This window comes from Brassica rapa, chromosome A06, assembly GCF_000309985.2.
Source record: "Brassica rapa cultivar Chiifu-401-42 chromosome A06, CAAS_Brap_v3.01, whole genome shotgun sequence".
Classification (NCBI taxonomy): domain Eukaryota; kingdom Viridiplantae; phylum Streptophyta; class Magnoliopsida; order Brassicales; family Brassicaceae; genus Brassica; species Brassica rapa.
Genome location: NC_024800.2, coordinates 15,118,571 through 15,144,737, shown reverse-complemented (window position 1 = coordinate 15,144,737; position 26,167 = coordinate 15,118,571). Strand labels below are relative to the sequence as shown.

Sequence of the window (26,167 nt, the reverse complement as noted above, 5' to 3'; positions counted from 1 at the left end):
ATCTTATTTTATATGATCTAATTTTTGAAATTTATAAATTGTAAACTTTTAATGACTAATCTATTTTTTTGAAAAAATATATACCATTTAATGAAATTAATTATATTTAATATTTTAATAAATGTGTATATGTATAGATTGTGCCACATATTAAATTATTTTTTAGGTCCACCCTTAATTGAAAGCTTCGGAAGCGGTTTCGTGGATTTGAAACTTTTCCTAAAATGGAGTAGAAACCAGGTTGGTGAAGTTGTCAGAGGGAAAAGAGATTTGAAAGCATAACCAGAAAAGGAAATAAACCGGATAGCTGTAAACCGTGGGTGAAGAAACCAAGATTGCTAAAACTGCCTGAAGAAACCAGGGTTGCTAAAACTGCCTAGAGAAACGTATCAGAGAGCGTTTTGATTTACAAAACCGAATGTCGTTTAACATTCCAAATATATTTGGGTCACAGACCATTTGTGTTTTATGAATTATTGACTATTAACAGACTCTACAAACTTACGGTTAAAAAGATATTTGGATATAATTGTGACAACCCGTCCTGCGGACTTCAGATTTCACAGCACTTCAGCGCACCGACCCTAACCTCTCACCGTGGCAGGAACTACCTCCACATCCACCAGTAGGTTATTGATGCGCTTGGCGTTACTCGAACCCAGGACCTCACCCTTTAACAGCATTTCCACAGGACAAGCTGTCACCAATTGACCTGCAAATTGTAACACCCGTCTCCTCCTCTCTTGAGAACGGCGTGCTACTAACCGAAAAATACCAAATTAAATCGATTTATAAAACCGAATAAAATGTCAAACCTTTTGATCAAATAATTTCCACATAAAAAAAGTTTATAATTTAAAACCAAATACATTAAATCAAAATGTTAATTAAAACCAAAATAAAATACAATGATCCCAAGACACCAAACCGTCTAGATACCCAACTACTCGGCAAGCTCACCTGCAATGGGAAGAAAGAGGGGTGAGCAACAAGGGAGTCACTCAGTGAGGTATGGGATGCTAAACCGCAAACCACTTACTCAGTACATAGCACTACGACTATGTAGGCCTAGCTCTAGCTTGAAACAAACACGGTGTCTAATACACCACATAAAACATCAAATGCGCTGATAGTGCATAACTAGATCACACACCCTGCATTTTCCTTATACGGATATAAATATATAGCACCGCTAGTACAAGAGTCCATCTTTGTACCCCGCAATCACCTATACGCCGTTAGTACAAATGTCTTTGTACTCCGCAATCCCCATACAATGCGCCGCTAGCATAGATATCCATATGCCCCGCAATCTCCATACAATGCACCGATAACACAAACGTCTATGTGTCCCGCAATCTCCATGCAATGCGCCGATCTCATAACATACTTATGTATATATATATAAATAACAGTTCTTAATTGATTCAATTCAGTCAACCGTTGAATCCTCTATTATCATATTCTCAATTTAACAAGCAAATAATAATAAACAAACAAGCAAGACACTCAAACAAACTCGATTCATAAAACCTGTTCATGTTTCGAAACTAGACTTTCCATAATAGTAGTACTAAACTAGCTCGGGATTTAACGGAGTAGCCCTCACCTTTGCTAATATTAAGAACTCGGAACGGATCAGATGACTTGATCACCAAGAAAACTAAGGTTCCACCATGAATCTCGATCTCGCCAACGACAAAACCATCTGAAAAGGAATAGAGACAAAACAACATTGTTAAATATAACTTATCTAGGGTTCTATTAAGAACCTTGTAACACAAGAAATTAATAATAACACTATAAACCTTATCACGTTCTCTACACCACCAATATCGTACTTAACGTCACGAGGCTGAACTAAGGCTCTCGTCCAACATGGCGTTGTGTTGATGAACGGTGGTGATGAACGCGGCGGCTCCGGCTTCACCTTCTCCATCTCACGGATCCGATAGGTAACGTCAACGCCATGGACGTAACGGCACGTACGAGACTGTGATGGCATGAGCTACTCCTCCGGTGAAGAGTCATGGTTCTTGTTGGGGATGGATTTACATCCTCCTCAAGGCCCATTAGACATTGAACTAGGCTTATATTGCTAGGAAGTCATAGGTTTCATCTTTCTATAAATAAAGAGTTACCTCCTTATGAGAAAAAATCTCTTCTTCTCTATTTTAGACTTAAAACACTTCTTACAAAGAGTTTATAGATTGAGATTTACTTGATCACTCTTGTAATACAATCTTTGATCTATAAATTCTTTTTGATGTTCATTTTTCGTTTGATTTTTTGAAAATTTCTCCAAAATTTCAAGAATCTAATCTCTTATTTTTAGATTTTTTTATTGTATTAATTCAACAAACACTATCAGCATTGGTTCATGGAGAACTATCCTAAAAGCATATCAAACTAGAGAAAAATCAAAAGAAAAAAAAAATGAAGAATCAAGATCGACTCTTTACTCTTCCATTCTCGAAACAGCTCAGGTGATTGGGGCTTAAAGTTTCGAACTTTACATCCTCAAAAGTTCGAAACTTTCTTGTTTGTCAAACTCGTTGCTTCCTACAAACTGACAAAAGAAGCCTAGAGCTCCACAACCGGCGGCAAGAGCGGAGATGACGAGCCAATCACCGGTGTCTGTGTCTCGATCTATCACCATCCACCTGTCGAAAAGGTTCAACCTTTGATCTACAAATCGAACCAGAGACGAGATATGGCGATTGAGGCTTCTCAGAAGCTACCGTGCTTCTCACCTTCCTCACCCGTCTTCGTGACTCGGCCTTCTTTGTGACTCGGAGCGAGAAGAAAGATGATGACGACCGTGATTCAACTCAAGCTCTCGAGACAAGAACCGGTTAACAAGAAACCAAGGTTTCATCATCTTGGAAAGTCTCTCAGATTAGTTGGTCAAACTTGTTTTTCTTTCAAGCTGGCAAAACGATCTCTGCGACCATGATTCAGTCTCGAAACATTCAGCTTGATTCTGGCGAGAGAGGAGATGATGTATCTCTCTCGGCCAAGTGGAGTGACAATTTGCGGATCGAGACTTGGATGCTCTCATCTCCGTCAACAGCATCAGGTTTCTGAGATTAGTTCCGAGGATGAGGTCTCCACCAACGGCAACGTCTCCAAGCTCCCCGCAAGTTACGACAAAGATCGCAGTAGTTTTCAGATAAAGGTGAAGCTTTGGTGTTGATTCCACAAAGAGGGCTCTTGAACCAAGCACTAGCTCTGCCTCGAGGAACAAATGGGGACTGATCAGACTCCTGTTGGGCGTTACCTTTGGATGTCGTGGAAGGAAAGACCGGAAGCTAGCAGTGGCGTACCACAGACAGCATAATGGGAAGAGGTGAGACCGGTGGTTCTTGCAATGGGACCGTGGTCTTGTAAAGTGTACTTATGTGGAATGTCATCACAAGCTTGCCGTCTCGGCACGAGCTTCTTATCTCGACTTTCGCTTAGATCAAGCCTCTTCAATGGCTGCTAGTTGTGGAAGAGTTTCAAGACAAGTCAGTGACGATAAGGCTTGGTTTCTTCACTCAGCTCTCGAGACAAGCTTGCCGTAATCGGTACAAGCTCCTCATCTAGAAGAAACAGCACATGAGACATAACCTTATCTCCAGGTCATCTCTCCAAGAAGCCACGACCTGTTACATCCAGCAACTCAGTAATCATCTCAGAGTTCGATCTCCGTCACCGTTATACAAGAGTTGTCGAGCTTCTCATCACAAAAATCAATATTTGTGATCTCAGTGCAAAGGCTTTGCCGTCAGAAGCTTGGCTAGTCCACTCATCTCCAACGTCACGATGCTATCTTCTTCAAAGTTGCCGACACATTAAAAATAAAAAAGATAAGTTTTCGAACTTTATAATATGACCTACCAGTATTAGAAGTTGCATTGCTAAATAATCACTGGATCATCATCCTTTTATTATAAGCTCCGCCTTGTCTCGTAACGTGTTTAGAAAGCTAATTGCCTAGCTTTTTCTTTTCGAGAATATACATGTTAAACATTACTATACATACGTATATCACGTTTTGACCATATTATTTTTATGATCACAGAAAATCTGATGATCTCATGATGAGCTCTGTCACTATGGAGCGTGAAAGACTGAGCCTTCTTGTGGGCAAGCCACCATGAGCGAGTTTTTCTTGCATAGAACTGGGGTCCACATGAAGGTTATAGGCCAAGATCAAGCATAAGTCAAGTTCGATCTTGGCAGTTACGTGATCTCTACCTCGGATGCTTGTTTCTTCTCCACCTCAAAGACGAGCTCATAGTCTCCGAAGTGGCACGAGATATACGTTCGGTCACGGCACACACGATCTCAACACGAGATTTCGGGTCGGCAATAGTTCGGTAAACGTGTATTTTAGACACGAGTTTAAATTGAACTTGCTTTTTTTAGGCACGAGTTTACGGTCAACTCGCTTATTTTTTATTATTTTTTTTTTGGTCAACTCGCTTATTGTTAGACACGAGTGTACAAAAACTCATCTTTGGCTAGCCATAGGTTTACAGAAGCTCTCCTTTCACTAGGCACGAGTTCTCAGTAAACTCGCCTCTGCCTTAGCATGAGTCAAGTAAACTCGTCTTTCGCTAAGCACGAGTTTAAAGCAAAATCGCTTTTTATTGGGCACAAGTTCGAAATAAACTTGCCTAAATCGTCATAGGCATGAATGTGTCTAGTTCATTGTCTAATAAACCCTATTCGTAAAATTCACAAAGACCTACTTCATCTCTCTCTACGAACTTGAGAGACTTACTGTTGGGGATACATCGTCCTCAAGGTCCATTAGACATTGAACTAGACTCATATTGCTAAGAAGTCCTAGGTTTCATCTTTCTATAAATAAGGAGTTACCTCCTTCTGAGAAAGAATCTCTTCTTCTCCATTTTAAACTTAGAACACTTCTAACAAAGATATAGATTTAGATTTACTTGATCACTCTTGTAATACAATCTTTGATCTATAAATTCTTTTTGATGTTCATTTCTCATTTGATTATTTGAACATTTCTCCTAAACGTCAAAAATCTAATCTCTTATATTTAGTTTCTTTTATTGTATTGATTCAACAAACACTATCAGCATAAACACCATTTTTGGATTAAACAGCTCTGATGGAATGAGGTGAGATGGCTACGGGTGTGGCCTATGATGATTGGTCTCGATGCTGCGTCTCGTCTTCTCCGATACACATATACATATGTGAAGACGAAAGTGACACAGGTGATGAGCAAGCAAGAGAGATGAGGAACAAGGTGATGAAGCTGATGGTGGTGAACGACAAGCCTGAAAACTTCTTTCAGGTTTTCACTTTGACGGCTAGGTTTAGTGAAGGTGGAAATATATATGCCTACACACACATACACGATTTAGAAATCCCCTAGACTATATTTGAGAAGTGATTTTTTAAAAATTTGCTTACATTTCATCTCTACAAAGACTCTCACAAAAAAAAAATATGACATGGCACACTTAAATAGATGACATGGCTTATGAATAAGATGACATGGCTTGTGGATACTTAATACTCTTAACATTATTCCCGGAAGAAAAACTATATGGAAAATATATGATTCCTATATTCAATCAATATGGAAAATTTATTATTCATATATTCAATGACGTGAATTCAATGACGTGTATATATATATATTCATATTACCTTGCAATAATCATTTAACAAAAAGCTTTAGGCCATGTCGTCTCACACACCTAAAAAAAATTCTTCTTCTCTTTTGACCAACACTTATTCAGTTGAGGAAAAACTCAAACCCCTGCAGGTTCCTATCGACGATGATAAAGAATACATTGAAGCTATTAAAGAAGCAAGTTTTGGTGTTCAGCAAAGTGTCTTCGTCAACTGTTTTGTACAATGTTGCTTTCAAATAATACCATAACTCCAGAAAACATATGGAATGTTACTTGGAAAATACTATCAACAGATATATCATGCAACGAAAGGAAAAAAATGGATGATACAAGTAAGATCCTTTTTTATCCAAAAAAAGTAGGATAAGTAATACTAATTAAATTTCATTATAATGCTCAATGCTTATAATTTAAATTTGATTCTTTTTTTTTCAGATTTAAATTTCTCAGAAGATCAAATTAAGAGTTTAGCTTTGGCGGATATCGAATCACTCATGCGTATCAATGGAAGCTCCTTGACAATATTTAAGATTTGAAATGCCTTATCAATAATATAATCTCTGTCTATTGTTAAATGGTGGCTTTGATTGCAATTCTATTTATCTTTTATGTTGTATTTTATTAATATTAATTTAAAATATGTTATTATAATTAAATAACAAAGGCATTTGTGTTCAATACCTAATGATCTTTTGATACCCTTCATATATACAATTGTTTCATTAGGCGTTTTCCTTGGTCTTCTAAACTACAAATTCAAGAACATTGAAATACATTATTACGTGCACATGAGCTACGCCTGGTGAGACAGTTGTGTGTGTTTTTTGGACACTTGCAGGTCTCTTGGCAACCATGCATAATTTCAGTTATTAAATAATCTCACCAGTTAAAACTTTTATTGGAAGATACATGCATGTATTCAATAGTTTAATAAATTACGAAGTCAATAAAATTAATATTAAAAATTCTGGTATAGATATACAAAAATCAATTAGACGTGCTCATAATGATTCATATTCCAATTTATATTCCAAATTAAATATGTAAAAGTCACATCTTATTCCAATTCGGTATGCATATTTAGTTATGATAACTCTTATTTATAGTTATGGGTAACTCTTATTTAGTTATGGTAACTCTTATTTATTACCATATTTAGTTATGGTAACTCTTATTTAGTTATTGTAACTCTTATTTATTACCATATTTAGTTATGGTAACTCTTACAATTGCGTGTCACGCATGTCATGACGGTGACTTTGTGACTTCAATATTTCTTAAAGATGTAAATTTTACTATTTCACTCAATTGTTTTGTATATTTCCCATAAATAGAAAAACCCAAAAGGAAAGAAATAATTATGGAAAATATATAATTTTCACGTGAATTTGACTTATTATGCTACATATAGTAACTATTACAATTGCGTGTCACGCATGTCATGTCGGTGATTTCCTGACTTCAAAATTTCTTAGAGATGTAAATTTTACTTTTTCCCTCAATTGTTTTGTATATTTCCCATTAATAGAAAAACACAAAAGGAAAGAAATAATTATGGAAAATATATAATTCTCACGTGAATTTGACCTAGTATGCTACATATATATATATATGATAGACAACTTTAAAATTCACTACCCATATTAAAATTGCTCTCAAGTTTTACAAAGTTTATTGCAATGTCAGTTATATTTAAGAAAAACAATTCCTTTGTTCTTGTGAAAAACATTGATTCCGCTGATGAAACACAAAAAATCAAAGTGAAGGTTCTGGTACTTTGGAAGAGCTACAAGAGTTCTGGAAACACTCATGAGATGGTGTTGATTGATGAAGAGGTTTGTTCTTAATCCCATAAAAACATGTTTATTTATTTATAATTTATATGATTATATAAATTCATTCATGTTCTCTTAAAAGACCTTTTAGTTATCGTTGTTATTTTTGTGTTTATATGGAACAAGAATTCATGCTCAAGTTGAAGAAGACTTGATGAAGAAACACCTAACTGTTCTAAAAGAAGGTGAAGCTGTGAGCGTCAATACTTTCCAGTTGAAGGACTATCTTGGGGAATTTAGGACCAATCCTTATCCTTATAAGATTACATTCTTCAGAACAACTAAGGTGAAAGCAGCTGATGATTTTCTCGAGTATTATCCCGTAAAATACTTTTCAAACTTTGAAAATATATTATCCGGAAAGCTAGACAAAAACGTTTTGGTTGGTAAGTTATATTTTCTATTTTGAATAATTTTGAAAATATTCTTCTATTTAAATTCAGGATTTATGACAGAGTTCTTTTATATTTTCAGATGTGATTGGTCAAATTGTGAATATTGGACAAATGGAGCAGATAAAAACAAAGGGGAAGGATAACTCAAAGCTTGACATTATTCTACGAGATACAATGTGAGTTAGTCTCCAAATAATTCTTATAAACTTTTCGAAAAAAAAATTAACTCAAACAATATATATGCAGGAATGTTCATCTGACATGTACTTTCTGGAGTGACTTTGCGAAGAAAGTGATGGACTATACTAAAGAGAACAATACCACCATTGTTATCTGTGTGATTAAGTTTGCATGTATCAAGGAGTACAAAGGTAACTATAATCCTTGAAAGTTATTTATACCTACCTTTGTGCAGTTCCTTTTACAAATAATTTATTAAATCTTTGATTAATATGTAGGTAATATCTCTATATCAAATGCGTTCAACTCAACGCAAATCTTTCTCAATCCAGAAACTGCCGAAGTGAAAACGTTTACAGCCATGTATATCACACTTACTCCAATAATTTTTTTTTATTATTAGTCTTTTACTTCAAATAAAGTCTTTAAGTTGTTCAAATATTGTATTGTTCATGTTTTTTAAGGTTATCAGGCGACAATCAATTGGTCACACATAGTGACAGCAAAGTGTCATTTGGATCTGCAGTTTCACTTCATGATGAGATGCTGGTGATAAATCCGAGGAAAACAATTTCAGGAATTCTTGATTCAAGATCGGTAACTAATATTTTTTATATTTACTTTCAAGAGTTTTCTTTTTGTATTATTTTTATGAAAATTGAACAAAATTTAACGTGTGCTCAAATATATTTAAAATAGGTTGGAACCTGTGTGGTTGTAGCCAAAATCGATTATGTTGATTTGTCAAAAAAATGGTACTATGTTGCATGCGATGCAAAAAGAAAGTTCAACCATATGGAGATGATTCTGATGATGAGGATGATTGTCTTCAACACAAACCTCGATACAACTGCCCAAAACACAATGACATCGAAGATGTTATCTACAAGTATTAACATTTTATTTTCATCATGCATGATCTTATTAATTATTAGATAATTTGATACTAATTTGATTTTTTGTTTGTTTGTTATAGTTATTTCTTGATTCTGCGTGTCTCTGATGAATCAGCATCAATAACAAAGTTTCTTTTGTTTGACGAAACTGCAAATAAACTCATTGCGAGGCCCGCTTTAGAGTTAGTTGAAGAGGCTGCAGAGGTATTGTTTTTTTTTGTGAAGTATATATTGATATATTGGCAGTCGGATATTTAATTGAAAATTATTTCTATATATTTTCAGGAACTTCCTTCTTTCGTTCCTCAATCTCTAACAGACTTAGTTGGGAGAAATTTTTTATTCAAGATCAAAATAGAATCAAAGAATCAAAAAGGCAGTAGTTCACCTTATATTGTTGATTTAGTGGCTGATGATGCAGATATGATTAAAGAATTTGAGGAACTGCCTATAATGAAGATAATATTGTATTATTGTTTAATTTTTTATACATTGATAACTTTACAAAAAAGTCAATTGTTCATTTTTGCAGTCACCTATTGTGAAGTTTTCTGATCACGAGTGGGAAGCAGCAGAGGAATTTTCAAGAACGCCTTCATCCAAAAGAAGAGAAGAAACTTCGTGTTTGATGTCAGTTGAGGATCAGGGTTCTTCAACCAAAAAGCAGAAGATGATGCAAGTGAAAGTTGAGCAGCGTAAAAAAAATGATTTATTTTTTTTTTTTTACCGGTTTTCCGTTGTTTTCTCATTAGCTTTATTGATTTGGTTTTATAATAATTAGGATCACTTATGATCTGCATCAATTGTTTCGTGGTAGCAGCTATTTCTTATATTCAGCTTATTTTCCTATTAATAAAAATATATTTTGTCTCTTTTTGTCACTTAATTTAACTATTTTAATAAAAAAAATAAGTAATATCAGAAACAACAAAAATGTTATTTAAACTGACGTATAAACACAAAAGTACATTAAGAGAGTTAACAACAAAATATTCTGCCATGCAATGTACGTAATTTTTGATCAGAATACTTTTTTGGAGATAATGGAAGGGAAAGACGCAGGAGTAGCGTATATATTGGGAAAGTCTTACGCAAAGGCGAAGCAATCTTCTTCCGTGTTGAAGAAGTTAGCGGTGAATGTTATGTTTGCGTTTATGAACACGAATTGCAGAGGAACAGATGTTGTGGTTAATCTTCCTCATACTTCTCTGCTTCAAATTGGGATGGTTTATTACGTCTGAAAGAGAGAGAAAGATGTTTAGGATAGTACTGTCCTGAAATAAGCCTCCATCATGAAAAAATAAAAATTATATGTACGATTTGATTTTAAATAAGAATCTATCATTTTTTGTAAAAAAAAGGAATAAAATCTATGACATTAAAAGTAAATATATTTTTGCGTATATTTCACAATTTTTCTAAACAATAAAATAGAAAGGTTTGTGTATATCCTAAAAAAAAAATTACAACTCACATAGAAACCGCATAGACTTGCAATTAAAAAGCTCTAAACAATAATTAGAGCTTCCTAAGCTCTAATTGACTTGTGTATATCTGTTGTCCCATAAACAATAAGGTCAAAACACAAATACAATGAAGCGTTCAAGCACAAAACCAAACAAGCAAAACACAAAACATGGACCCCCATATCAAAAGCGTAAGTGATAATCTATATACTCTACAAAAATATGCAAGAAGTACTTACTTCAGCTATGTTCATAGGTGGAAGACCAAGAAAAGAACAAGCTTCTCCGACCGAAACAAATGATGTGAATATGGATGAACAAGATGAACAAATCACTGATAACACAAAAGCACCACCTCCTTTACAAAAGCGTTATTTTATTTACGAGTTTCTCTTCATTCAAACTATTTAACTACCAAAAGTTATAATCAAACTCCACAGGTGGAAGGCAAAAAAAACAAACGCCTGCAGAAATAATCCAAAGCTCCACTACGGTTTTGGCACAAAGCAATGAAGTTATATATACACCACCTGCTTATCAAAAACGTAAGTGCTTATTATCAAACAATTTTGCTAACCATATCAATTACTTGAAAGAAAGGATAACTTCAGGTGGGAGACCAAGAAAGGCTAAATCATCTCAAACCCCTGGAACATCATCAACTATCTCAATGAATGCAAGAAAAGAAAGAAGGAAAATTCTTGACGAAAAAAGAAAAGGTGTTAACAGCAGCACAGCTTCAGGTTAAGTAAATTTCTTTTAAGTGATCAACATACTGACTTTTACAGAATTTAGGAAACTCTGAAAAAAAAATTATATTCTCAGATTTTACAGGAGCCACACATGTGGGTACACATGACATTAGTGGAATTGGTCAACCAAGCAATCAAGAAGAAGGTTAACATTTATTTCAGAACATTGTAATGTTCAAATCATACCCTCAAATGCGTATATGTTTAACACAGTTTTCATGAAACAGAATTTTTCTTAAACTCTACGAATACAGAGGATTTCATGGCTTTCATAGCAACTGATTCTGAGCATGAAGGAGAATCTGATTCAGTAGGTAATTAATTTCAGTATGTTGGAGGTTTATGTCGTTACAACGAACTTTGCCCGTATTTGACTACTTATAAAATAATGTACAGATTTGGATCCGACTGGACATTACAATTCATCTCATTATCAGTCTGATGATGATATCGACATTCATCATGATAAAGACAGTTAAATACATCAACAGAAAAAATTTAAACCACAATCAGATTGCTTTGAAAGGATTTATCACAAAGAGGAATGCAGCTAGAACTGTCGAACTAGGAGAATCAGAGAATGGTAATTATTTCACATTATTGTTTTTTTAATCTTTGTTTTTAAGCTGAACTTTAAAATTCATTATCTACAATATATTATTATTAAATGTATATTTGTTGCTGGTTTATTAATCTCAGGTTACTATGATGATGGTGATCCTTTATATATGTGTCAGCATTGTAAAGCATACATGTGGTTCGGTGAACGGATAAACAAAAGAGTCAAAAAGACACAACCTGTGTTTACTATGTGTTGTAAACAAGGCAAAGTCAAGCTTCCAATACTTAAGACTCCACCAGCCACATTGCTAGCATTATTTTATAATGGAGATGAAAAAAGCAAACACTTTCGTGAATTCATAAGAGCATACAATATGATGTTTTCATTCACATCACTTGGTGGGAAAGTTAACCATTCTGTAAACAATGGAAAAGGACCTTCTGTATTTCAGTTATGTGGTGAGAATTACCACAGGATAGGTGATCTTTTTCCTGGTCCCAACAAAGATCCAGCATTTTTGCAACTGTATATACATTATACGGTGAATGAGATACAAAATAGAAAAAAGCTTACATGTAATATATAAATTTATATATGTATATTTTCTATTGAGTGGCAATTTTATTATTATTTAGGAACATATTTTTATTCTAACTTCTTGAAACATTTTATGTAGTAAAATGGGATCTGCTGCAAGTTTGGATGAATCAATCGTTGGACTTCTAAAAAAAATGTTAGACGCTCACAATCCTCATGTCAAAGCCTTAAGATCAGCAAGAGAGAAGTTTGATGTCACCAAACCCACTGAAGGTTTGAGATTAAGGCTGCCAAGTGACAGATATGCTGATGGAAGAACTCATAACCTCCCTACTGCAAATGAAGTTGCAGGTTTAATTCCAGGTGACTTCAACATTGGTTTGAACACCCGTGACATTATTATTGAGAGTAGATCAGGGAAGTTACACCGGATTAGTGAACTACATCCTGCTTATTTGCCACTCCAATATCCACTACTATTTCCTTATGGTGAAGATGGTTTCAGATTGGGAATCGACATTGGTTTTGTTGATACAGCTGGTCGAAAAAGGAAAACTGTGACAATGCGAGAGTATTTTGCTTTTCTTGTACAAGAACGGGAGGGAGAATCTCCTACTATAACGATGGCAGGACGATTGTTTCAACAATTCTTGGTAGATGTCTACACCATGATTGAGACAAATAGACTGCGTTATCTGTTTTTTAATCAGAAGAATCTTCGGTCTGAAAACTTCGACAATATTCAAAAAGCAGCTGACCAAGGCGACTGTAATTTAGCAGACCAAGGTAAACGAATTTTTATACCATCTTCTTTCACTGGAGGTAAAAGATATATGATGCAACACTATCTTGATGCGATGGCAACATGCAAAAATTATGGTTATCCGGATATTTTCATTACAATTACTTGTAATCCTAAGTGGCCAGAAGTTACAAGGTATCTTCAGAAACACAACTTAAAATCAGAAGATAGGCCAGACATATGTTGCAAGGTTTTCAAAATGAAACTTGATGGTCTAATACACCATCTTACAAAAAAAGGAGAGAAAGGCACTTTCGGAAAAGTTAATTCAGGTAATATCTTATTTACTTTGTTTTATTTTTAATAATTATAAATATTTCTATATTTTCTAAACAAAAACAAACTAATTTATTATTATTTTATTTCAGCTTTGTACACAATTGAATTTCAGAAAAAGAGGCCTTCCACATGCACATATGGTACTCTTTTTGCAGCCAGATTCAAAAATGCCTACCGGTGAAGATATTGACAAGTATATAAGTGCAGAACTTCCTGATAAAGATCTGGAACCGTACTTGTACGAAGTTGTAGGAGATTCTATGATACATGGGCCATGCGGACCTGCTAATAAAGCCAATGTATGTATGATTGATGGCAAGTGTTCTAAATTCTTTCCCAAACCTTTTAGTGCAGTCACTAAAGTTGATGCTGGATTTCCTATTTACAAACGGAGGGAAGATGGAAGAATGGTTCACAAGAAAGGGTTTGACTGTGATAATATATATGTTGTTCCATACAATAAGGATCTATCACTTCGTTACCGTGCTCATATTAACGTTGAATGGTGCAACCAAACACGCTCTATCAAGTACCTTTTCAAGTATATTACTAAGGTACCTGACTATGTGAATGCATCCGTAGGAAGAGACGACGGCAATGATGATATTGTTGATGAAATAAAGAAACACTATAGCTGCAGGTATTTTTTTTTACGATTTGGAAATAATATTATTAATTCTGTAGTATTTTGATAATGGTGAGACTGACTATCAGATTTAAATTATTGTTAGGTTGTTCACGATTTTAGATTAGATTCAAGTATTGTGATGACTGAAAAATATTATTAATTCCTTTCCTATCTTTTGAAAATAACATGGAAAAGCAATCAGATTTATCGTATGATTCTTAATGTTCATTAGCTGAATTTTAGTTTGGCTGATTTTTTTCAGATACGTATCCGCATGTGAAGGTACTTGGAGAACTCTTGCGTTTCCTACTCACTATCGGACTACACCAGTAGAAAAACTATCATTCCATCTCCCAGGTCAACAACTGGATGTTTACAATGAAGATGACCCTGTTGAAGAAATACTAAACCGAATTTCTGTCGGGAAGTCAAAGTTTGTAGCCTGGATGGAGGCCAATAAGATATATCCAGAAGCAAAAAATCTCACTTATGCAGACTTCCCATCGTACTTTGTCTGGCATCTAAAAACCAGAATGTGGAAACCAAGGCGGAGGGGTTTTGCAATCGGAAGGATCACTTATGTGCCACCATCTTTAGGTGAAGTGTATTATTTAAGGGTTTTGCTAAATATAGTCAAAGGTCCAACAAGCTTTGAAGAGATAAAAACAGTATACGGCATAATCCACGAGAAATTCAAAGATGCATGTTATGCATTGGGTTTGCTGGATGATGATAGAGAATACATTGAAGCTATTAAAGAAGCAAGTCTTTGGAGCTCTAGAAAGTATCTACGAAGGTTGTTTTCTGTAATACTGCTATCAAAGAGTGTCACAACTCCAGAAAATGTATGGAATGCTACTTGGGAAATACTATCTGAGGATATATTATATAACCAGAGAAAAAAGAAGAAGAATCCCCGTAAGATACATTTAATACCAAAATTATTTTTAATAATATATCTATTAGCTTGATGTCACCAAGCTTATGTCCAAAGTGTTGAATTCCATCTTTTATTTTTCTTACAGATTTGACTTTATCAGAAGATCAAATTAAGAGCTTAGCTTTGTGGGAGATTGAATCGCTCCTGCGTATCAATGGAAGTTCATTGGAAAAATTGCTGCACTGCTTTTGCCAGGTGGCCGGACAGCTCACTCAAGATTTGGAATACCAATTAATGTACACGATTTTACAACATGTACAATGACAAAGGGTTCAGATTAAGCAGAATTGGTACAACAAGCTAAGCTCATAATTTGGGATGAAGCTCCCATGATGTGCAGACACTGTTTCGAAACTTTAGACAGAAGCTTGCGTGACATAATGGGATGCAATGAGCCTTTTGGAGGTAAAGTTGTTGTTTTTGGAGGAGACTTTAGACATATTCTACCGGTAGTTACAGATGATGGTAGAGTAGAGACTGTTTTGGCTTCTCTGAATTCATCATATCTGTGGAATAGCTGCAAGGTTCTAAGACTTACAAAAAACATGAGACTTATGGCAGGAATTACTGATAGTGAAGCTAAAGAACTTGAAGCTTTTTCTAAGTGGATTCTAGATATCGGTGATGGAAATATCAATCAACCAAATGATGGAGAGGTTGAGATTGATATTCCTGAAGATTTGCTGATAACTGAGTGCGAAAATCCTATAGAAGCCATAGTGAACGAAGTTTACGGAACATCATTTGCAGAAAAACGAGATCCCAAGTTTTTTAAGGAAAGAGCTATATTGAGTCCACGGAATCAAGATGTTGATAGTACTAACGAGTATATGCTATCACAACTATCAGGTAGCATTTTGGTTTTTAAAATATTAAATTTTGTTGCTAAAATCAAGGCATGTAATCTTATTTACGCTGATTTATATTGTAAACAGGTGAAGAAAAAATCTATCTCAGTTCTGATGGTATAGATAAATCTGACAAAGGACCGAAGGATACCATGTGTTACTTTCAAGAGTTTCTAAATAGCATCAAGATCTCTGGATTGCCAAACCACTCTTTGAAGTTAAAGGTTGGTGCAATAATTATGCTACTTAGGAACATTGATCCTCAAGGTGGTTTATGTAATGGTACAAGGCTGCAAATTACTCAGTTGGCTGATCATGTTATTGAGGCTAGAATGATAACGGGTAATAGGACTGACAGAGAAGGTGGTGAAAGGGTCAAAATACCAAGGATGTTTGTATCTCCGCCAGAAACGAGATTCCCTTTCAGGATGCGTCGTAGACAATTCCCAGTTGCGGTTTCTGTCGCAATGACCATAAATAAAAGTCAAGGTCAAACACTAGAAAAAGTTGGGTTGTATCTTCCAAGACCAGTTTTTAGTCATGGACAATTGTATGTTGCTGTTTCAAGAGTAAAGTCAAGATCAAGACTGAAAATTCTTATCACGGATAAACACGGTAAGCCTAAAAAAAACCATGAATGTCGTGTACAAGGAGATCTTTCAAAACATTGACTAAGTTTTAGTTTTTTTTTCAAGGCGTATGGTCACTTTTTTGATTAATACATAGATTTTTTTTTATATTTTAGCAACTGAACGTGGTATTAATGATCATTATAGTATTTGAGGCTACTTTGCATTCTGGAAACTGTGATGATTTGAGAATGAACTTGATTTAACAGAGCATGGGTAATAAAAAAAAACCGATTAACATTTCAACCTGCATCCAATGCACATCTCACCGTTGCATCCAATGCACATCATCAACTCTATGGACATCACTCATATGATCAAACATTGAATTATTTTAAAAATATTTAACAGAGCATATCAGATAGATCACCCTGTCAGAATAATAGAATTTTTAATCAGGAAACAATTCAGTCAAAAAGTGGATTATTCTTCCCTAAAGTTTTAATGGAAACCAAACCTGTACAGCAACACGGTAAAAGACCTATTCTCCTATCGAACTGGCTGCCACAATGAGTATGAACAGGAGAACACACGAACAAACATAATGAAAACTCAAGTGACTCAAAAAAATTTGAAAACGTAGTAAAAAAGCTCACCTGCCATGGAGACATTCCAAAGAAAAAGCTTCTTAGTTCCTCATCTTCCACATCTCTAATAGCCACCGCGTGCGGTGAAAGTTTCACAACTTCATCCTAATATCACAGGATTCTTTAAAACCAATTCAAACAAACACTATAGTAATCATAAAAGGGCTAATGCTCAACGGTAATGGAGTTAGCAAAGCCACGATCAAGTGTAGTAACTTCCATTACAGGACCGGCGAACTGTCTTGCTCCTCCTCCTCTGGTGCTGTCTGTTTTCTCCATCACTTCGCTGCTTCGTCCAGCTGAAGCTTTAATGCTTCGGGCATTTTCACCACCGCTGAAACTTATTCTCAAGAACCTTCTTCTCTCCAGCTTTAACGTCCACTATATACATATAATTCTACTTTCATGACAAAATTTATATATGTTATAAATAAATAATAATTTTCCATAATAAAAGTATAAACACTAAAGAATTTAACTATAACGTGCACTTTATACATATAATAATTCTACTTTCATATAAAAATTTATATATGTTATAAATAAATAATAATTTTACATATAAAATTTATATATGTTGGTTTGCATCAGCGCGGGCAGATCATAAAATTAATATTAATAATTCTGGTATGCATAAATCAATTACACATGCTCATAATGATTCATATTCCAATTTATATTCCGAATTAAATATGTAAAAGTCACGCATGTCATGTCGGTGACTTCGTGACTTTAACATTTCTTAGAGATGTAAATTTTACTTTTTCACTCAATTGTTTTGTACATTTCCCATTAATAGATAAACACAAAAGGAAAGAAATAACTATGGAGAATATATAATTCTCACGTGAATTTGACTTATTATGCTACATATATATATATATATATATATATGATAGCTTTATAATTTACTACCATATTAAAATTGTTCTCAAGTTTTACAAAGTTTGTTGCAATGTCGATTATATCTAAGAAAAACAATTCCTTTGTTCTTGTGAAAAACATGGATTCCGCGGATGAAACACAAAAAATCAAAGTGAAGGTGCTGGCACTCTGGAAGGCCTACAAAAGTTCTGGAAACACTCATGAGATGGTGTTGATTGATGAAGAGGTTTGTTCTTAATCCCAAAAAAACACGTCAATATTTATAATATGTTTATATGATTATATAATTTCATTCATGTTGTCTTAAAAGACCTTTTAGTTGTCGTTGTTATTTTTATGTTTATAGGGAACAAGGATTCATGCTCAAGTTGAAGAAGACTTGATGAAGAAACACCTAACCGTTCTGAAAGAAGGTGAAGCTGTGAGCATCATAACTTTCCAGTTGAAGGACTATCTTGGGGAATTTAGGACCAATCCTTATCCTTATAAGATTACATTCTTCAGAACAACTAAGGTCAAAGCAGCTGATGATTTTCTCGAGTATTATCCAGAAAAATATTTTTTAAACTATGAAGAGATAATATCCGGAAAGCTAGACAAAAACATTTAGGTCGGTAAGTTATATTTTCTATTTTGAATAATTTCAAAAATATTCTTTTATTTAAATTTGGGATTTATGACAGAGTTTTTTGATATTTTCAGATGTGATTGGTCAAATTGTGAATATTGGACCAATGGAGCAGATAAAAACAAAGGGGAAGGATAACTCAAAGCTTGACAATATTCTACGAGATACAATGTGAGTTTATCGTATGATTCTTAATGTTCATTAGCTGAATTTTTATAATGTAGTATTTTGATAATGGTGAGACTGGCTATCAGATTTAAATTAGTGTTAGGTTGCTCACGAATTCAGATTAGATTCAAGTATTGTGATGACTGAAAAATATTATTCCTTTCCTATCTTTTGAAAATAAAATGGAAAACCAATCAGATTTATCGTATGATTATTAATGTTCATTAGCTGAATTTTAGTTTGGCTATTTTTTCAGATACATATCAGCATGTGAAGCTACTTGGAGAACTCTTGCTTTTCCTACTCACTATCGGACTACATCAGTAGAAAAACTATCATTCCATCTCCCAGGTCAACAACTGGTTGTTTACAATGAAGATGACCCCGTTGAAGAAGTACTAACCCGAATTTCTGTCGGGAAGTCCAAGTTTGTAGCCTGGATGGAAGCCAATAAGATATATCCAGAAGCAAAAAATCTCACTTATGCAGACTTCCCATCGTACTTTGTCTGGCATCTAAAACCAGAATGTGGAAACCAAGGCGGAGGGGTTTTGCAATCGGAAGGATCACTTATGTGCCACCATCTTTAGGTGAAGTGTATTATTTAAGGGTTTTGCTAAAAATAGTCAAAGGTCCAACAAGCTTTGAAGAGATAAAAACAGTAGACGGCTGTTATCTTCCACAACTACTTATTAATTGAAACCTCACATTCCAAAGAAAAAGCTTCTTAGTTCCTCATCTTCCACATCTCTAATAGCCCTCGCGTGCGGTGAAAGTTTCACAACTTAATCCTAATATCCAGAAAAAACAGGATTCCTTAAATCCAATTCAAACAAACACTAGAATAATCATAAAAGGGTTAATGGTCGACGGTAGTGGAGTTAGCAAAGCCACGATCAAGTGTAGTAACCTCCATTACAGGACCGTCGAACTGTCTTGCTCCTCCTCCTCCGGTGCTGTCTGTTTTCTCCACCCCTTCACTGCTTCGTCCTGCTGAAGCTTTAACGCTTCGGGCATTTTCACCACTGCTGAATCTTATTCTCAAGCACCTTATTCTCTTCAGCTTTAACGTGCACTTTATACATATAATAATTCTACATTCATAACAAAATTTATATATGTTATAAATAAATCATAATTTTACATACTAAAAGTATAAATACTAAAAAAATTTAACTATAACGTGCACTTTATACATATAATACTAAAGGTACGTTGCGGAGATTCTCTCTCTCTTTCCTAGAGAGAGAAATTCTCTCAAACCCTTCTTAACAATTTCAGATCTTTCAGAAGGGGGAGAGATTTAATCCTTTTTTGTATGTGATATATCTTCGATCTCTGATCGATTTTGTCTTCCGGTTAGCGGATTTAGCTCTCGCGTTGGCGAATTTTTGATGTGCTTCTTCAATCGCTTCCGAACTGATTTTCATGCTCAATCTTATCGGATTGTTGATTGAAGATAATAAACCCGATCACTATGGTCGGTTTCATGAAATCAGTCTTTCGTTGTTTTTCATCACTATTCCGTCAGCTTCTGTTCGGAAACCAGTTTCATCGCGTCAACCGAAGCTTCTTCTGCAGAGAATCAGTGTTTACTGGTATTTGGCCGTTAGAGGTGTTAAAGTAAAGCTTCTCAAAGAAGGAAGGGAAAGTTTGTTGGATTTTTAAGCTCAGTTGAAGACGATTCAGTAGAAGTTGGTGTTTTAACAACGGTCTGACAAAGAATCAAATTTCAACTTGGTTTAAGCTTCCACTGTGCTTAACTCGTGGTGACTCTGACTTTCTTGATCAACTAGCCTCGGTTCGAGCGAAAGACTTCTTCAGCGAGTTCGAGATTCAGATGAGAAAGATTGCGGTTCAATAGAGGAGGCTCATGCTGTTCGTCGTTTGCGGCGGTGTGGCGTCTCAGACTTCTCAACACACGGCGGCGCGTAAGAAATGCGTATCTCCACGCTTGAACATCATGCATCAGAAGATTGTGACGCGTGTCTGCAGCTTTCAGTCGATAGGATGCGTGGAAGTGTTCGTGGCACTCGATGGGGATTTAGGTCATTAAACTGGGCCTAATCTTTGGGCTTTAAATTTATGTTGAGTGTATTAATTGAAATTAGAACTGTAACCATCTCATGTATCTTGGTCCGCTGGGATTTGGGGATTTAATAAAAATCCAAAAGTTGACAAAAAAAAAACATATAATACTATTTCCATAACAAAATTTATATAGGTTAAATAAATAAATAATAATTTTACATAATAAATTATAAATACTAATTAACTTAACTATACCCGCACATCAGCGTGGGCGGATCACCTAGTAGGAATTATTTAGTTTTTTTTTTTTTTTTTTTGACAGCAAACGGCTCTTCTATTACTCAAACTTGAGGTGGTCTGGGGAGCCAGACCGGAATAGAACAACCAATAAAACATAATGATCTATGAAAAGAACGTGCATTTCTAGCTAGCGCATCCGCAATCTCATTCTGCGTCCTTGGAATGTAGGTAATCTTGAAGTCTGAAAAACACAACCGAAGAGTTTGAATGTTTTCCAGCTCAGTTGAGAAGTTGGGCCAATCTTGTGGCTGCTCTATCATTTCTATCAAATCCTTGCAGTGCGTCCCAAACTTTTGACAAGTCGAGTGTTGTATCATGCTCTCCATTGCCCACTTTAAAGCTTCCAGTTCCGAGTGTAACGATGTCTCCCTCCTCCGTAAGTTCCTTGACCCCATGAGTTGTATCTTCCCCATTGCATCCTTCCAGACCCATCCTATTCCACTAAATTGAGCTGTGGAAGTCCATTAACCATCCACCATGCAGATATTACCCAAGCTTAAGACTTGTGGTTCTTCAATAGTCTGTACATTTTGCAGAACCGGTACAGAGTCTCTTGCATTGTACCAAGCTTGGCACTCACTCTCTGCATACCTGACTAGCTCCAATGGATCTCTGTTTATGCCTCTAAACAACTTATCATTCCTAGCTTTCCAGATATACCAAATTATCCAAGGATAAGGATCTCTATCCTCTTCTGGTTCCATAATATCATTCTTCCTCCAAAAAAGGAAGTCCATATTAGCGTAAATACTCGATACAGGAAAGATTTCAGAGCTCGATGGTGTTGATGATAACTCCCATGCTTGTAAGGCCGGTGGACACTCAAAGATAGCATGAGTAACGGTCTCTTCTGGCGCTCCACATCTTGGGCAATAATTGTCACATCTCATGTTGCGTCGTACCAGATTTCTTGTTACGGCTATCTGTCCAAATATTAGTTGCCATATAAGATGGCAGATCTTTTGTGGCGCATTCACCTTCCAAGCAAAGGCTTGAAGTTTTGTGATGCTTGGCTGTAGAACTTCTAACTCCTCTTCATCTCTCATCAAGTTTGTCGCAACCCAATATCCCGATTTGACAGTATATTGTCCAGTCTTTATGTAACTCCAGCAAAATGTATCACATCGATAAGTAGGACTAATGGCCAAACTCAGAATCATCGGGATATCCTCTTGAGCTACATATTGCTCCAGTAGTCGAGTATCCCACTCTTTGGTAACAGGATTAATAAGGCTGCTGACAAGCATCTTAGGATTCACTGTTGGAGCTCGGGCACGCGCCGGCCTAGCTGGCATCATAGGGATCCAAGGATCTTCCCACACATTAATTTCGTACCCTGAGCGCACATTACTTCTAATTCCCAGAAGCAATAACTTCCTCGCAGCAGTTATACTTGTCCATACATAAGATGGAGTATCTACAGTGCCTATTCGCAACGGCGAACTGAGACGGTAATATCTTCCTCGGAGAACTCTCGCTACTAGTGAATCCAGAAATTGCACAAGTCGCCATAGCTGCTTTGCTAGAAGAGCTTGGTTAAATTCATGGATCATACGGAAACCAATTCCTCCCTCTTCTCTAGGCGCACACATCTTTTCTCATTTTGCCCAGTGAACTCTTCTTTTCGGAGGATTCGAGCTCCACCAGAACTGTGCAATGGCACTTGCTAGATTCTCACATATCTCCAAAGGAAGCAGGAAGCTGGACATGACATAGGTCGGGAGAGCTAGCAATATCGATTTAATCAAAACCTCCTTCCCACCCTTCGATAACCATCTACCAGTCCAGCCATTCACTCTATGTAGGAGCTTCTCCTTTAGGAAGGCAAATAATTTGCACTTTGAACCACTAATGTCCTCTGAGATTCCTAGATATGAGCCCATCCCATCCTTTAGTAGGAATTATTTAGTTAGAGAACTGGTTTGGTTCAAATTAATTAATGAAAAACTAAACCAACTCCGGTTAATAAAACCGGGTCCTTACAGCTTGGAAACACAGTGAGGACGTGTTACCACAGACACCAATCTTTCCCTATCTTTATCATCTTCTTCCATATCACAGTTATTTGAAGGAAGTGCGTGAAGCAGTGGCAAACGTCTTGATAGGGAACAAAAAGACATGGCTTCTTCTTCTTCTTTTTTCACTTTCTCTAGTCAGACCACACTGCACTCCCATCTTCACAGAAACACCTTTCTCACCAAAACCCAATTTCCAGTTCCCACAAAATCATCAGAATCTAACTTCTTTGGTCTCAGACTCTCTCCCTCCACCTCTCGCTCTCCCCTCTCTCCCTGTTCTTTCAAAAGCTCAATCTTTGCTAAGGTACATTCACGAATCTTCCCATATCCTATTCCTATTGATAGATGTTTTGTTGGCTACAACGGGGTAACGAGTTCTGTGAGTTAATTTATTATTTTGAGAATATCATATACAAAAGTTTCTTGAGTTATGCTATATCTCTGCTAAGACGGTTTAGGTGTTGCATGATTAAATAATTAGCACTCGATGGTCAGAAACATGAAGGTATGAAATGTATACAAAAATTGAGATTTATGTGCTAATGTCTGTTACAAGAATCGAAATCTTGGTTACGGATGTAAAAGTTGAGTCTTTGGGTCTGAATTCTAATAAAGTGCACACTTAAACACAGATTCAGCAAACAAAGATAAATCAACTTGTTATTGAGACTTAAACTTTCAAGTCAGCTAAATACTAGAATGCTTCTGAATATGTTGATCAGATGACCAGTTTACGTTAGGCCATGGACTGTTCTTGTCTTCTTTATGAAGATTTATCACATGACTATTGATTCTTTTTCTGTTAGCAGGTTAACAAGGGGCAGAGTGCACCAGACTTCACACTAAAGGATCAAAATGGAAAGCCGGTGAGCTTGAAGAAGTATAAAGGGAAGCCTGTTGTTGTATATTTCTACCCTGCCGATGAAACCCCTGGCTGCACCAAGCAGGTCTTTCCTTTGGTTTAGTTTCTTCTGATCCGATTTTGGTGATTTAAAGTAAACATGGTTTACTTTGTACAATAGGCTTGTGCGTTCAGAGACTCTTATGAGAAATTCAAGAAAGCCGGCGCAGAGGTCATTGGCATAAGTGGTGATGATTCTGCTTCTCACAAGGTACATTTAAAGAAAAAAAGCTCTGATTTCTGAATCTAAAACCGGCCATTTCATTTTCAAACTTTTGAAACATTGCAGGCCTTTGCAAGCAAATACAAGCTTCCTTACACATTGTTGAGTGACGAAGGGAATAGGGTGAGGAAAGATTGGGGAGTGCCAGGAGATTTATTTGGGGCATTGCCAGGGAGACAGACTTATGTTCTCGACAAAAACGGTGTCGTTCAGCTCATCTACAACAACCAGTTCCAGCCTGAGAAACACATTGATGAGACCTTAAAGTTCCTCAAAGCTGCTTGATCTTGTATTCTTCTCTTCTTCCTCATCTGGATGACTGGATATTTACAACAACAATTCATGACGTTCCTCTATTGTTATCATTTCTCTTTTCCCAATGACTCCAAATCAAAACACCAAACTTGATGATAAAACAATAAATATAAGAGTTTAGTTTCACAAATTTTTTTTCCTTTTCACGTAAACAAAAGACTTCACTGACGTCATGAAAAAAATATATGAAAAAAATTAATATCTTAAATTTAATCAAATCCAAATTTAATCTAAATATGTAGTAAAATTACAAGTAGCTTTGTAAGCACTGAACAATGAAGTCTTCCCGAAAATCTGCTTATAAGTTTAATCTTATAATTAAGTTATATAATTCTGAATTTTATTTTGATGAACAGTTATTTTTTGAATCATGTAAATTAAAATTGAATAAATTAAATAGTTATGAAACAGATAAAAATTATAGTAAATCAATTCGTGAGAATTTTGTAACGTATGTTCAATTAATGTTTTTTTTTTTCAACAAAAAAACATAACTATACTAAGTAAATTCCTGAACCCAGAACCATCTCGGAGACCCAGGAGAAAAGCAAGGCAGCGAGAAGGCGTCCCTCTTCGTGGAAAAGGAAAAGGCTCGCACAAACAACGGGTCCACTCACCTCTACTCCTTCGGTGGTTCCATCCAAAGCGGGCAGTGCCGAAAGGAAACCATCTACTCTGGCTCCTTCAGACAATAAATCTTTCAAAGTATCAGACTCTACGGTGGCTTCCGTATTGAAGCCGTTGTCGCCCCAATGAGTGTTATGTGCTGGAACTGTCAAGGTGCTGGTAGTACTGAGACAGTTGATCATCTCCGGGAGTTGAGACGCAAGTTTTTTCCGGATTTTCTTTTTTTTAATGGAAACAAAGCAACAGTCTGATTACGTGAAAGGGTTACAGAAAAGTTTGGAGTATGATCAGCTAATTACAGTTGATCCGGTGGGTCTGAGTGGTGGTCTGGCTTTAATGTGGAAAGATAGTTACAAGGTGGTGATCTTAGAATGCGATAAGAGACTTATTGATCTGAAAATCTCTTATGGATCGATGGTTTTCTTCCTGACGTGTGTATATGGGGATCCGGTAGCAACAAGAAGAAGAGCGGTATGGGATCATCTTGAGAATATTGGTTTGGCAAGAGATGAGGCTTGGATGTTGGCTGGGGATTTTAATGAGCTCATGTGAAATGGAGAAAAAAGTGGAGGGGCTGTAAGGAATGAGTCAAGCTTTTGGGATTTTAGAAATATGGCGCAGAATTGTAAACTCCAAGAAATACGTTACTCAGGGAATTTCCTTTCTTGGGGAGGTTGGAGAGAGACAGGTTGGGTTCAGTGTAGACTGGATCGAAGCTTTGGCAATAGTGAATGGTTTTCACTCTTCCCATGGGTTAAGATGGAGTATCTCGACATGTTTGGCTCTGACCATCGGCCGATAAGAATATGTTTTGCTCACGAAGCCTTTGGCTCTCACAGTAGTAGATTCTTCTTTGATAAACAAATGATGAAGAGAAAAGGGTTTGAAGACATCGTTAAGCAGACTTGGGGTGTTATTTCAGGAGACACTAGCAATACAATGACAAGAATAATTCGTTGCAAGCGAGGCATTAAGCGATGAAAAAGGCAAGCTGATCTCAATTCACGGAGTAGGATTACTCGTCTCAAGGTTCTGTTAGAGAGAGAAATCTCAAAGTCAAACCCTTCCTTCC

General features: G+C 35.9%; 2 protein-coding genes across 3 annotated transcripts; both read left to right on the top strand.

Moving 5' to 3' along the window:
• The first annotated feature begins 5,143 nt into the window (after window positions 1-5,143).
• On the top strand, window positions 5,144-10,210 carry LOC103854407. Its single transcript, XM_033273488.1, has 10 exons — window positions 5,144-5,337; window positions 7,625-7,820; window positions 8,014-8,069; window positions 8,140-8,264; window positions 8,352-8,436; window positions 8,538-8,670; window positions 8,773-8,951; window positions 9,050-9,173; window positions 9,502-9,664; window positions 10,020-10,210. Exons 1-10 carry the CDS (start codon window positions 5,144-5,146, stop codon window positions 10,208-10,210), a joined length of 1,446 nt encoding a protein of 481 aa, XP_033129379.1.
• A 12,780-nt stretch (window positions 10,211-22,990) lies between these two features.
• On the top strand, window positions 22,991-24,598 carry LOC103854405 (peroxiredoxin Q, chloroplastic). 2 transcript variants are annotated; one of them, XM_009131339.3, is made up of 4 exons: window positions 22,991-23,333; window positions 23,836-23,976; window positions 24,052-24,141; window positions 24,220-24,598. In XM_009131339.3, the coding sequence occupies exons 1-4, from the start codon at window positions 23,130-23,132 to the stop codon at window positions 24,436-24,438; spliced, it is 654 nt and encodes a 217-aa protein (XP_009129587.1). In that variant the 5' UTR covers window positions 22,991-23,129; the 3' UTR covers window positions 24,439-24,598. The 2 variants fall into 2 exon arrangements, with proteins under 2 accessions (XP_009129587.1, XP_009129588.1); XM_009131340.2 differs by having other exon boundaries at window positions 22,997-23,333; window positions 23,839-23,976.
• Window positions 24,599-26,167: the final 1,569 nt, after the last annotated feature.

Coding starts and splice junctions, on each gene's coding strand:
- LOC103854407 (XM_033273488.1), top strand. CDS start 5,144: ATGGCTACGGGTGTGGCCTATGATGATTGGTCTCGATGCTGCGTCTCG. Junction 8,070..8,139: donor ATTATTCTACGAGATACAAT/GTGAGTTAGTCT, acceptor ATATATATGCAG/GAATGTTCATCTGACATGTA. Junction 9,665..10,019: donor GCAAGTGAAAGTTGAGCAGC/GTAAAAAAAATG, acceptor AGATAATGGAAG/GGAAAGACGCAGGAGTAGCG.
- LOC103854405 (XM_009131339.3), top strand. CDS start 23,130: ATGGCTTCTTCTTCTTCTTTTTTCACTTTCTCTAGTCAGACCACACTG. Junction 23,334..23,835: donor AAAGCTCAATCTTTGCTAAG/GTACATTCACGA, acceptor TTTTTCTGTTAG/CAGGTTAACAAGGGGCAGAG. Junction 23,977..24,051: donor CCCCTGGCTGCACCAAGCAG/GTCTTTCCTTTG, acceptor TTTGTACAATAG/GCTTGTGCGTTCAGAGACTC.